Below are 12,765 nucleotides of genomic sequence, written 5' to 3' on the forward strand. Positions count from 1 at the left end.
TAAACGTGACGCCCATTTCTGATATCCCATGTTGATTTATCATACAGTAAATATGCATCTGCAATAAGTCTTGGTTCCAAGTCACCGATAGAATAATAGAAAACCCCCTTACAACACCAAGAACACCGTAGCCTTTATAAGTTTTGCTACCTCTTCCTCACATCAACCCAGCTTGTCCAGTCCGCTCATGTGATTCGTCATCATGTCCTATACCGATTTTAGCAAGCACTCACCCATTGGCAGCAGAGAAGACACATACCAAAACCCACGTCGGCATAAACGACGTCAAAAACCACCCAATGGAGGCCATCTTCCCCCTCCAAATAAGCCCAGTCTTCCCACCCACCAAATCATCAACCACCCGACGGGCATAATCGGAGCAAGGCATAGTGCCGCCTGTATTCGCTCCCGTCGCAATATCCATTATCTCCTTTGTTGCAGGCGCATACCTCGATCCCTCCAGATTCAACTCCGGTGCCCGAGTCCAGAGATTCGACCCCACGACACCAGTCATGATAGTCACGACTTCGACGTCAAATGGTGCGAGCTCATGGCGTAGACCCTCGCTATATGATTTCAATGCCGCTTTTGAGGATGTGTAAAATACTGTCCCTCTAATTAGTATTGTCATCCTGAAAAGCTCATGCTCACCGCATAGCGAAATTCGAGCACGGACCATTCCACGGAATCGTCATGACCCCACCCATAGAGCAATGATTCGCAATAACTCCCTTGGCTGCAATAACCATCTCGGAGAATGCGTTCACCATTCTCACAACACCCCAGAAGTTGACATCAAAGACCTCTCTGGCTTTCTCGATATCCGTCTCCAGTGCCGGAAACGTAAGCGGGAGACCAGAGTTGTTAACCAGGTAGTCGAGCTTTCCGCCCGTAAGGGATTTCACAGCTTCCACAGCGGCGGCAATATCACCGGCAGAAGTCACATCTAATTTGAGAAGCGTCATGTTGGGAAATTTAGATAGATGGGACATTTTATCCACAAAACGGGCAGTCGCAATGACGTGGTGGTTCCGCTCGTGGAAGGCCTCGGCTAGGGCGGAGCCGATACCGCCTGCGCTGCAGCCGGTGATGAGGACCGTGGGAAGGGACATGGTTGGTTAGTTTTATAAGGTCGTGAGGCACACAGATCTTGAATTGCAAGGATCGGGGATGATGGGGCTTATAAACCCAGAGGAAAGAGGAAGGAGGTAAGCTTACGGGTTGTGTTGTGGGGATCTCGTATCCGGGCTGAAATGGACCGGTGGATGATGGATATCGTGGGTTCTATTAATAATAACGTTATCTTATCGGGCTGAATGGGGAATAGTCTGGTATTTTTCGAAGCAGGTAATTGAAGACTGATTGATAGTCAAATTATACACACGACGCACTATGAAGGTATGTGTCCAATATACTGGTTTGCCAGTTTCAATCAGCTAATATATAGTTGCTTTGTCTTCACAATGGCTTCCGTAACAGCCTTGCTGGGATATGGACTGGCTGAATAGCAACAAGTTTGGCAAGGCCTCCCTTGAATGAACACTGTAAGTCAGCGTAAGATATATCACACCATGTACTTGTCATCGAGCATCTCTGAAGGCTGAGTAAGGCAGTCTTTACATAGACCATGTAGACGTGTTGTGCTTTACTTGACAGACAGGCGAGATAAAAGCACAACTACTTGATTAATATGACTGTGTATGAATATTACTCTATATCCGAACAGATGTAGTACATAAATTCAGCATAGTAATAGCGACATACACACAACTGGACAAAGCAATGGCTTGTGAACCAAACAGCAGAAAACATATCTAACAATGAGGGTTATAGATCAAGCCGAAAATAACATTGACCATTCCTCTTTGTACCCGAGAATGAAATAGCAAAATATCGAAAATAGCGAAAACAGCAAAGATAGCAAAGCACGAAGCAGCGGTAAACCAATGATAGCGCATGACATGGTACGGTTATACCAAGATTAGAATATACGGGAAGAGTTCCAAATCGCAAGATGGTGAAAGCTCATTCAGGGAAGCATAGTGCCTGACTGTACCCAGTTCCAGCCGTTGTTCCGAATGTAGTTCAGGCACTGCTCGGCTTGGTTGCTTCCACGAGGGTCAAGGAGGTCGTATGTTTCATCACCAGCAGACAAGGGGGTAAGTCTCGGGTAGTCGAATCTCCAAAACTTGACTTTTGTTCCAATTGCCGTGGCCCCGAACACCCGCGTTGTTCCATTAACGTTTCCTTCGCAGTAGTGGAGTAATTGATCCTTCGCTGATTCCCACTCGGCAGGCGTATCTTTGCTGGGTCTTTTACATTCCACAATGAAGATCTGTCGCTCGGCGAGATCCCCGGATATGCGGGGTGTTCGCAGGGCGGGTTTGGTCATGACGATTTGGAACACAACCCAATCAGGCTCGGTATCGTCTTGTAGAACCGGTTCTTTACCAGCAATCTTGAATCCCGACAGGAGAGGAAAAAATGCAATGCATATTCCAAGTCACGGCGCGTAAGGCGCAGTCACATGACATAGTGCAGCTACCAAGCATCCCCTTTCCTCCCCTCTGACTATTACCATCTTCCGCACTCTTCTTTCTTTAGGCGCCTGCACAGCTACCAGGTAGATAAGGTCAGATCAATTCGACTGAAGACTGGTCGCTTATGTCACATCTGCTATTTTCTTTGCTTATCGACGAACGGGGTCATATCAGACTCCTCCGACCGAATGTTTCAGGCAGCAATTTATCCGAACTTCTGCCGCGTGGAACAATAAGCTACCAGTATAATCAACATGCTTCACTTTTGCACCATCTGTGGTGTTATTATCTCGACCGCCCCAGAGGAAATAGAAACCGCACAACATCCAGTGTTAGAATGGTACCAGACTCTCCGCCTAGGTTAGTGGACTCTAAACCCCACCTCGCTTCCTTGTCTTTGCTACTGACTAGTGGCTTCCGTTATTTAGTCCGGCGCAAGGGATGCTTGGCACCGGTCACACTTAGTGGTATAGGCTACGTCAGTCCAGGGGATGAAATTGTTGCGCCGCCCTGCGCTGAAGAATCATTCACGCACTCATCTGCATCGCTTCAAACACATGTCCCCTTCTTTGACAGAGGTACTGGACACTGGACATTTCCTTTCCACGCAATCTGTTGGAAAATTCTGTTAGAAAGGGTGCCAGAGGCAACATCTGATATTTTCCGGACGTGCACCACGTTACATGGTCTGCTCTACTGTACGGTATGGGATAGGTTCTCGTTCCCTCGGCCGGGGCACGACTTTGGGGATGCGGTTCAATCTCAGAAGCCAGTCGGTAACCCAGTGCGGAATATGCTTGACAAGGGATACACTCATCTGTTGGCAGATCCCTCGCGTCAAGCTGCTCTGAAAGATTTTCCTTTCCTAGATAGCGACTGCGACCCGTATCCGCGTGTCATGCGTCAACGTGACAAGGACAACCATCATTATGGAGGAGATGCCTTTTCCAATCTTCCATTAGAGGTCATATACATGGTGCTAACGTACTTGCGCTCTGCTGGTTTGAATAATCTGAGACTGGCATCCAGGTCCATTTCTTCAGTCACTCAACCCCAGTCACTCCCACAGAATTTCTGGAAAAGCCGCTTCAGCCCATCCTTTGAGATGGGATATGCGTTGCCGATCGAAAGTGGTTCATTCCTAAATTGGCGGGATATCTACTTCAAAATAAAGAGGGCGGTAGGACATTCGCAGTGTTCTGATGGACTAAAGAACCGCCATCGTATATGGAAGATCGTGTCACTAAATGCCGATCTCATCGGGCAGCTTATCACTGAAGTTTCCTTCTCTCACATTATGAAGTCCTGTGATAGCTCCCCGGATAATCGATCCACTGTTCGGCAAAAGTCGACTCGGTTCATTACTACCCAAGAAACAACTAACCACCGCGGCCTGCTTGAGTCTGGATGCAGAAAGCTATATAACTCAAAGCTGTTACTTCCTATTACGCAGGGGTCAATTAGGTCAATCGAGACGTTGATAACAGCCTTTAATTCCCAAACTTATATCTCAGGCTTCCGCTTTACACTAGCAAATGATATCGGAGAGAAAGCCACCCGTTGCCTGGGTTATACATCTTGCCATATGCGACCCTTAGCCAACCTTGACCCTTGTGAGTCCATTGCCGGCTTCGGTGTGGCTATAAGTGCTGGAGGGATTGTGGGTGTTAGGTTGATTGTGAGACGCGGCTATTCCACCTATAAGACAAAGTGGGTAGGTGAAACGGGTTGCGACGAACCTGATATTGCATTCGGAGAGCTTATTGCAGATGGGCCCGTCGATGAGCTGGCCATTTCTGCACACTTTGATGTACGTCAAATGCCCTGACCGGTCAAGATATGATCTGATATCAACACAGTCCTTTAAATTGGTTGCACTCGGCATTAACGACGAGGCATCACCCGATGCCGCGCCACCTGCGCGACCTCAGCCAATATGGACACCATACTGCCCGAGAGACACCTCGATTCTCTTGCCTCAACCTCAATTTCCCGGATACCAGAGCTTCAATCGAATTCTGAACATTGACTTCGGCGGAACCTATGGGCAAAGGCTCGGACACTTAACAAGGATTGTGGCACACATGCTCACAGCTCAATCTCCCATAGTCGGCCTGTCATTCTACTACGATCGACTTGATCCAATGCACTTCGGTCGCCAGGGCATGACGGAGGTGTCTTTTCTTATTGATGGGCCGAGCGGCGAGAGGATCCGAAGCGTAACAGTTGACCGAGCTTCGACCTCACAAGGCGTTGTCGCACTCAAAGTATGACAAATGCATTACCCGTAACTGGCAGTAGTACGCTGAGAGCTGACGTTCACTCGATAGATGTTGACAAGCTTTGGCAACGAAATTACTTTCATGGCTAATTACTTTGCTGGGCCATATGTGGCAGATTCCTCGATGTTCTATTCTCCAGATGAGGCGCTGGATACAATTCAGTATATACAAGAAACTCTTGAGACACCACTGGGACATATTATTGTAGGCTTTACATCCGTTCTAGAGGTACGTTACGGATCGCATCGGATAGTTAGAAGCTTCATTGCTAACCGCGCGAAGGCTGTCAGTGGCTCTTTTCAGACATTCGGTCTGCAATATGAAAAAACAAATGCCAGTGAAGCGCCCGATAGCGGGCACCGAGGAAAACCGCGTAAAGGTGTAACTTCCGCAGACCTTGCCGATTTTCGGGGATCCTCATTGATAGGTGAAAAATCGAAGGGCTGCCACGCGTACACTTCTGCGTCTTTGGAAGGGGTGAAGCGTATACGCATCTCACAAGGGTGCCACTCGCGTCCTCGACGAACAGGTGAGATATCGGGCTTGTGGCTAGAATACAGTGATTCGCACAGTCCTTGCATCTTAGGGCAATGGATTTCAGAGATCGACTCATTTACTCTCGAAGAAGATGAAGTGATAACCGAGATCCGCATCTGGTTCTCCAAAGGTAGGATATCCTTCGCTGAGAGATATCCCCTTGGTCGTGTCATCCGTATAGCAATCTCAACTCGGACGCAATCTCAGACATATCCACTGGGAAAGCTCCCAGCCCCCAATGAACGTACGGAGTTAGTATTTCGGGGAAATGATGTAGAGTATATGGTAAAGCCCTCCTTGCTGGCGCACGATGAAAGACTACGTTCTTACACATCTTGTTAGTCGCGGTTTATCTGGGCCTTCAATGACTGCTGGGACTTTCCCCGTGTTATTCTGAGCCCCATATCACCCAGGCATCGTGTCTCCCTTTGGGACCCAATGAAAACCCTGGAAGTCCGCCCTTGGATGGCCCCGCGGAGAGCGCTATGGAAGTTGAACAATGGGGCTGGTCGGCTCATTTCAGTGGATTATTTCCTGTACTTCCAGTCTTCGGATATCATCGGGGGTTTGAGGTTCACTTATGAGTCCGGATATTGTATTGACATAGGCTCTGTGGGTGATACAACCATATCATCTGGTATGAACGTCGAATCAGATGACCGTATCGATCGCGTTGTGCTCTTCTATGGTGCTGGAGGCCTGGTTAACATCTCGGTGAGTCCAACAATCGGAATCGGTCTCATGCCTGCGTTTGATTACTGACACTGGTAAAATGTGTGAAGCTTTCATTTAACAATTCAAAGAGCGGCCAGCTTAATACCAGAGCACTCAGAAGTACCTCGATGGTATACCAATCACACGACGTGATAGACCTATCCAAGAGACGGTACGAACTTTTTTCCGATGCGTGTGGCTGGCTAGAGGGTGAAGGCGATGTTCCTAGTGGTGAGGTGATTGGGCTCTGGGGTTTTGACTCAGTACAATGTGGTTTATATATAGGGCTAATTCTTTTAGAGGAAGAAACTGATTAACAATCGGATTGGAGAAGCATACATTTTTCTCCCATACAAATAAAATAACAATTCCTTCGCATGAATGACCATATTATCATCTGCACCACTAACACCCCTTAATTTACCAACAGAAAATTTCCAAGCTTTGATCAGAGTCCACGAAAGTTCGGGCCCCTCCCTTTATTCATAGCCTTCCACTTCCCGAACCTAACATTATCCAAAAGCTGTTTCAACGAAGCTCTCCCATTCCAAACCCCCACATCAAACATCCAACTACCCATCCTAAACATCTCAAACCCCTCAAGCCTCTGGGTACACCTATACATGCACACCAACCGGCGCCCATACGCCACAGCACACCAAGGCTGTCCTGGGCACTTGCTCAGCTGCCCCAATTGATTTGAAGTCCGGTCCCATGTATCCTCGCGATGGTACTCCTCAGCCTCCTTGCACAAGATAATAGCCATTGGAGAAGAAACTGGTTCGGTCCCAGGACTAGGCCAGGTGTTCTGTTTGACAAGGCAGTAAACAATACGTGCACTATTGATCTCAGCGGTGCGGAGGTCGTGAGTGAACTCTCCGTTTTGTGGGTAGATCTTGACTAGAATTTTATGCCAGAGCTTCAAGGTTTGTTCTTCGGTGAGGGCGTGTTGATTTGGTGTGGACCTGACAATGTCCACCAGCGGGTCGGAGGTAGTAGAGGTAGGGGGAAATGGAAAGGAGGGAGAAGGGCTGGTTGTGGTGGTAAAGGGTTCCAGGGTTGAGAGGCGTGGGGACGCGCCGGGGAGCATGAGCGGAGGTAGGTGGTTTTGCATGGCGCGAGGAGGTGAATTGTTGCCTCCTGCCTGGCGGGAGAAAGAGTGATGATGATAGTGGTGGGGTACGATGTTGGGTATGGTAGTTTGGGGAATGCTTCTGGGGATGAGTGGGCTGAGGGGGTGTTGGTTAGGCATTGTTGACATCTTTTCTTGACCCTTTTGTTGAATATAGAAAGGGGGCTGATGTTGGACAGTCCATGGCAGTTATATCTTCTTTTATGCATGTTAGTATTTATGTCTGTGAAGGTCACCCAATGGTGTTTGTGGAGGAGTGTAAGTCGTTGTTTTGTAAACTTCGAGTGGGAGAATCCATGTTGTGTTGGCTGAGCTTTGTCTATACCCGTCTAATTTGGATTCAATTTCTCTTTCGTGATGGTGTTGTTCATTGGCATGCAGAACAAGCAGAAGTGGCGTCTTCTAGTGGTGAAATCTTTGTCCCCAATATATGGAAGGTCCCATGTTCACTGTCTTATTTGGGGCTATAATACATCACTTATTTCCTTCTAGCGGGTGTGGATGACAGCGAATTTACAGAATACATGCTGGGTGTCGGTTAGGCACATTCCTGTTTACAATATCGCTAAGCAAATGCGCAGAGAGGCTGCGTTCTATATGGTCATTGAATGGAATGGGGCAGTGAATAACTTTATCTTGCTGAATTCTCGGTCCAATCCAATTGGAGACGTAGACTTAGTTGGTAGTTTGCCTCCCGTCTTCCCTGTGGTTTTTAGTAAATATTGGCTCCCCAAAACGCAACAATATTGATCCTCGCGTATAAGTCCATCTTGCCATTCTTCTTCTTCATTTTCAGTGGGGAGTTGTAATCTTAGTTCTTCCATGTCAATGAGATTTTCCAAGGTTGGTATACCAGTTTTGACGCGCCATAATCTTTGTGCTTGTCCATATGTCATGGTAACTCCGAGAATTGTAAGCTCGAAGAAGCATTTCTCCCCATCCACGTTGCGGTGCACATTCGGCAGATTGTTTTCCACCAAGTGTCCCATCCGAAGCGGCTACTGAACGCCATCTAGTAGTCGATGAACTGTCCCATTGTCACCCCATTGTTGTTACTGCTGGAGGAGGACTCCTGACCACTGGGTTTCGTACTCTTCCAACAGTAGGACACGTCTTGGAATGGTCCTGCGAGCTGGAATGATAATACACAAGGGATACTTGCAGGAAGCATTTGTCTCCAGGATGCTCGCGGATGAAAATGGCTGTTCGACGCCGTTCACCCATGCACCATGCTCTGAGGGTAATTTCATAGAGAAGGGGTAGTCATGTTGGATGTGGGGGTCTTTCCAGTGGCATAATTTAGTCATAAAGAAAGGATTAATATGTGGCTTTCCATGCTCACTGGGAATTAGAGATAGCGCTCTCCGGATCTTAGGGGACTGCATGATAACAGCTTGCCATTGCGAACACACGCGTTGAGCGATGAAGTGGTAATCGTAATAGAGCAAGATTTCTTTTACCAATTCGGGGAGGCGCAGCACCTTAGTTGTCGTGTTCATGTTGCTGTACCTATCACCTCGAAAACCTATGGAATGTGAAGAAGTCACTCATTCATATTCCTCGGCATGTCGAGACAATTAACTTTAGGTAGAATATTTTCGCTCTTTGCAACCAATATTCACAGGACTTAGAAACATCGGTATGTTCCATAATGCAATTTACTATCCCTTTTGACCATTGAAAGAATCGATAACCATTTGTCTATTTTGTGCACAAGAAATCAGGAAGGAGTCACATCTCGTCAGCAATACCCAGTGGAACGAGCTTCAGGCCCTCAATTCTAACTATCAGTGTTCTTAACAATGGCTCATGAGCTCCTACAAAGGGATTGAACAATTCTCATAGCAGTAAGCCGCAGAAGAAATCGCCAGATGGTTGGTCTCTTCCGAGCTGGCCACTGCTGACCAAGCTGTGATAGAATAAACGATGCATATTCAGAGAAATTTACGATCAAATTTATTGAGGACATGGGGACGCATTCCAATGTACTGAAAGCGAGACTGTACGCCAATATCAAATACGGTAGCCTTTTGTTCTTTTTGACTGTGACGGTATTGACTTCAGCAAAGTGTAACGTTGATTTCAGCATCGATCTAAGATTTTATTGTGCACATATCAATCCATAAAGCAACATGTTCAGCAAGCATCTGACTCCCCCTGTTACATAGTAACCGCCATATACTGATATAGCCTTGCTGAGCATCCATCAGTAGTCTATCACCAGTCAACATGAGTGTTATAGTAATCGTCGACCACCTCGGTCCAAGAGAGGAATCTGCTCAGCTCATCATCATTAAGGAGTTCAGCAAAATTCATCTTCGAAATCCCAGGATAAATCGGTTTAGTGTCAGTACGCGGTGACATCAGCTGGCTTGGATTCAAGAGAGCAATCAGTTGCCAACGTGGTTTGCCACTATTACCTGTCGTCTTCTTCCAGAACACAGTGAATTCCGGCGACTTGGAATGGTTCATTAGCGATATCATCGCCTCCAGGAATCCGCTGAGATTCATGCCGTTGGTATCACTTCTCAGAAGACTGTGCTCCCTGTTCAAGTCGACATGATCACTAATTCCCGGCTCTGGGTCCTGCCTCCTCGTGTGCAGGCTAACAGCTTCGAGGACAACAGGGACAGTCGATGGCCACATCCGTCGCCATGATGCCTTCTCGTATAGGACGATTTCTTTCAGCTTGGAGTCCTCAAACCATGGGAACTTCCCGCTTGGCCCGCGTTGAACGAAGTAACCCCCAATGGTTTCACAGTAGTATCCAGGACAGAACCACTTCTCGAAGAAAGGATTAAGCGCCGGCTTTTCATCATAAGAGGCCGACGACTGCTCGAAGAACAGAGCCCGTCGGATGATAATGGACCCCCTCATTATGAACTGCCAGGATCGACAGACCTGTTCCATTCTCAACAAGTCCGCAAAGCCGAGTCTGAGAAGTATCATCTCTACAATCTCCGGGATTGCGAGTGCTGCTTGCGCAGCCGTGTGTCCTTTGTTGCCGTTATCGTCTCCCGGGGTTGTTTGGCTTCCCGTCGGGCAGTCGGGGTCTGAGGAAGCATCGTCCCATGCCACGCATAATGGACTTTTCTGTTCGTCGAGGGCGTCCATTTGGGCTATGCGTGGTATGTCTTGAGGTTATGAGACACTCTAGGAGAATCTAGAGCATGACAGTTGTGCAGAGATGTAGGGAAAGCGAGCGTACTTATACTGTCTCACAATACTATCAGCTTGTTGTCACATCGACGCTTTGCTCAGAAGCATTGTCCAATGTCCACGTAATCCGAATGTGACTTTCCATCATCTCATCAGTGCATCATGGCCTGGTTCCGGCCTTTGCAACGCCCTTGCTGTTGTCACACACATAACTAGATACCTTCTACATGATGACTACGGATATTGGATATTTTTGACTGGATTCTTCATTTCACGATGTTACACAAATTACTGCCATCTTTTGATAGGCTGGATTGAAAGTGGTGGCGCTGCCAAAGAATTCGCCAAAGCTTAGCAGATGATCATTTCTTAGCACGGGGGTGGAGCAATCCGGAACGAGACATTTCTCCGTCAATTGGTTATTTCCTGCGTCATGTCAGTGGAGCAGAGGCACCTGCTGTGGCTTTCTGCTCGTCGAATTTCTATTGGTTGGAGGCATATCCCTTCCTGCGCAAAGCAAATCAATCCTATATTTCCGCATGTGCAAAGACTTTATCTATCTATAGCATTGCTTTAGTAGCTACAGCAATCATGACTATTCCATGAGAGAACTCAAAAATTTCGCTTCCAGTATAGGCAAATCCTTATTGCACAGTCCTAGAGTGTACTTTTACCACTACCAACTACCCAGCATCACCAGCATACCCAGCATACCCAGCACCACCGGTGGAAGACAGTAATCTAACCAGGACTATATATACCCCAACCCAATCATCTCAAAGCGGCGTATGAGTAGGCACCCAATAGCAATCCGGCCTCTCAAAGTACTCCCTCGCCTCATCCCAAGACCACTCCGTACCACTATCATCCTCATCCTCAACAGGCCGTATTCTATCCTCGTCATTGGGCGTATATTTGTTATAGTCGTAAGTTCTAGTCCCATCATCATTAACCCACTCCCACTCCCCCCTATGCGCAAACTTCGGAGGCTTATCCGGGCCATAAAACTTCGACTCAAACTTATCCAAGGCATACTGATTCCTCATCCCCAGATACTCCCCCGCCGTTGTCGTCATCCTAACCGGCGGCTTCACTCTCACAAACGTAAACTTACGCCGATCACACTTCCCCAGCATCCCCTCCGGACTCGCAGACACAAACGAGCACTCATACGGCGCCCTCAGCCTTTTCTTCTCCTCATCACTAACCCCCTCCTTCCAGTTATTATCCCACTCCCCGCTCCCCTCCCTCACAGTCCTCCACTCTACTGCCATCCCATTCGTCGGCCAAAACCCTAGCTCATGCAACAACACATCCCAAACGAGCTCCATCGTTGCTCCCAGCACCGGATCCTGTCCGGCCTCTTTATCATACACCAGCAGATTCTTCGGTGGGTTTTGATCGTCCCGGACCGTCTTCCGGACTACTTTGCGCACCCGGCACGGGATATTCATGGGTCTCATTCGTCGCCAGGAGGCTTCGGGGCGGAAGACGGCCTGGTGGTAGGCTGTGTCGTCGCCGAGGCGCATATGCTGTATGTCTTCAGGCATGAAGATTGGAGAGGTAGGTTTGCTCAAGTCTGGGGTGGGGAATAGCACTGGGAACAGGTATCGCATCAATGGGTTGAAGGTTGGTTCTGTGGGGTACGGGTGGGCGAAGTCGTAGAATAGGACTGCTCGGAGCGGGCTACGCGTGGTGATTAGCGTGCGCCATTGGCGGCAGACGAGTTGGGCGCGCATCAGGTCGAATGGATCGAAGCGGAGGAGGATGCACTCGACTAGTTCGACGATGCTGAAGACGGTGTCCATTTTGGGGGTAGGGGTGGATGATGCTATGAGTTTTGTGGTTGTGGTTGGTTCTTGGGTAGCCATGGTAGTTGTGGTCGATTCTGTTGTAGTCATTGTGGTAGTTGTGGTTGGTGACTTTGCTTTAGGGTTGGATTTGTGTAACGTAATTTGTGCTTCTTTGGCAGTGTGGAATCGTTGATGCTGTTTGGATGGCATGCAAAGATGGGGTATATATGATTGTATATAAGTGTGACACAACATGAATGGTATGGAAGAAGCCCTTGTGAGTAAGGATATATCATGTACAAGTTCAATAAATCGGAGTATGTTGTAGCCATTGTTGATGCTGCTCGTATTAAGGTTTGTCAGCTTTATGCTCTTTGTGTGCATATCAAATCATCAATGTATGGCGGGAACACCCTTTGTCGAGCAAGAGTATTGACGAGAAAGAACATCTTTGTATGCAGAAGACACTTTCATTCTACGCATATGTCATGCCGATGCATGTTACTTTCCATCGTTTTCTATTCCACGAATATCTCGTCATTCTTACAGCTACATAGCACTATGAGTCACTCGTTCAGTACACCTTCACAGCTACAGTCAGAACAGGA

At 47.8% G+C, this 12,765-nt stretch overlaps 7 protein-coding genes across 7 annotated transcripts; 1 reads left to right on the forward strand and 6 right to left on the reverse strand.

Moving 5' to 3' along the window:
- Positions 1–3: 3 nt before the first annotated feature.
- On the reverse strand, positions 4–1,199 carry BO83DRAFT_379163 (oxidoreductase). The gene is made up of 3 exons (XM_025531441.1): positions 677–1,199; positions 260–606; positions 4–207 (listed from the first exon to the last, which is right to left on the reverse strand). The coding sequence occupies exons 1-3, from the start codon at positions 1,110–1,112 to the stop codon at positions 163–165; spliced, it is 828 nt and encodes a 275-aa protein (XP_025387245.1). The 5' UTR covers positions 1,113–1,199; the 3' UTR covers positions 4–162.
- Positions 1,200–1,803: 604 nt separating this feature from the next.
- Positions 1,804–2,469, reverse strand: BO83DRAFT_417869 (uncharacterized protein). Its single transcript, XM_025534783.1, has one exon. The coding sequence runs from the start codon at positions 2,390–2,392 to the stop codon at positions 2,030–2,032; it is 363 nt and encodes a 120-aa protein (XP_025387246.1). The 5' UTR covers positions 2,393–2,469; the 3' UTR covers positions 1,804–2,029.
- A 201-nt stretch (positions 2,470–2,670) lies between these two features.
- Positions 2,671–6,390, forward strand: BO83DRAFT_417870 (uncharacterized protein; the record flags this gene model as incomplete). Its single annotated transcript, XM_025534784.1, has 7 exons — positions 2,671–2,900; positions 2,969–4,350; positions 4,400–4,807; positions 4,871–5,050; positions 5,105–5,644; positions 5,702–6,073; positions 6,142–6,390. Exons 1-7 carry the CDS (start codon positions 2,795–2,797, stop codon positions 6,388–6,390), a joined length of 3,237 nt encoding a protein of 1,078 aa, XP_025387247.1. The 5' UTR covers positions 2,671–2,794.
- Positions 6,391–6,521: 131 nt separating this feature from the next.
- On the reverse strand, positions 6,522–7,325 carry BO83DRAFT_389568 (uncharacterized protein; the record flags this gene model as incomplete). Its single annotated transcript, XM_025532806.1, has 1 exon — positions 6,522–7,325. One exon carries the CDS (start codon positions 7,323–7,325, stop codon positions 6,522–6,524), a length of 804 nt encoding a protein of 267 aa, XP_025387248.1.
- A 932-nt stretch (positions 7,326–8,257) lies between these two features.
- BO83DRAFT_389569 (uncharacterized protein) lies at positions 8,258–8,704 on the reverse strand (the record flags this gene model as incomplete). Its single annotated transcript, XM_025532807.1, has 1 exon — positions 8,258–8,704. The coding sequence occupies one exon, from the start codon at positions 8,702–8,704 to the stop codon at positions 8,258–8,260; it is 447 nt and encodes a 148-aa protein (XP_025387249.1).
- Positions 8,705–9,422: 718 nt separating this feature from the next.
- Positions 9,423–10,319, reverse strand: BO83DRAFT_399550 (F-box protein; the record flags this gene model as incomplete). Its single annotated transcript, XM_025533323.1, has 1 exon — positions 9,423–10,319. One exon carries the CDS (start codon positions 10,317–10,319, stop codon positions 9,423–9,425), a length of 897 nt encoding a protein of 298 aa, XP_025387250.1.
- An 821-nt stretch (positions 10,320–11,140) lies between these two features.
- Positions 11,141–12,172, reverse strand: BO83DRAFT_399551 (F-box protein; the record flags this gene model as incomplete). The annotated part of the gene is made up of 1 exon (XM_025533324.1): positions 11,141–12,172. One exon carries the CDS (start codon positions 12,170–12,172, stop codon positions 11,141–11,143), a length of 1,032 nt encoding a protein of 343 aa, XP_025387251.1.
- Between the last annotated feature and the right edge of the window lie 593 nt (positions 12,173–12,765).

This window comes from Aspergillus eucalypticola (genome assembly GCF_003184535.1).
Source record: "Aspergillus eucalypticola CBS 122712 chromosome Unknown BO83scaffold_15, whole genome shotgun sequence".
Classification (NCBI taxonomy): domain Eukaryota; kingdom Fungi; phylum Ascomycota; class Eurotiomycetes; order Eurotiales; family Aspergillaceae; genus Aspergillus; species Aspergillus eucalypticola.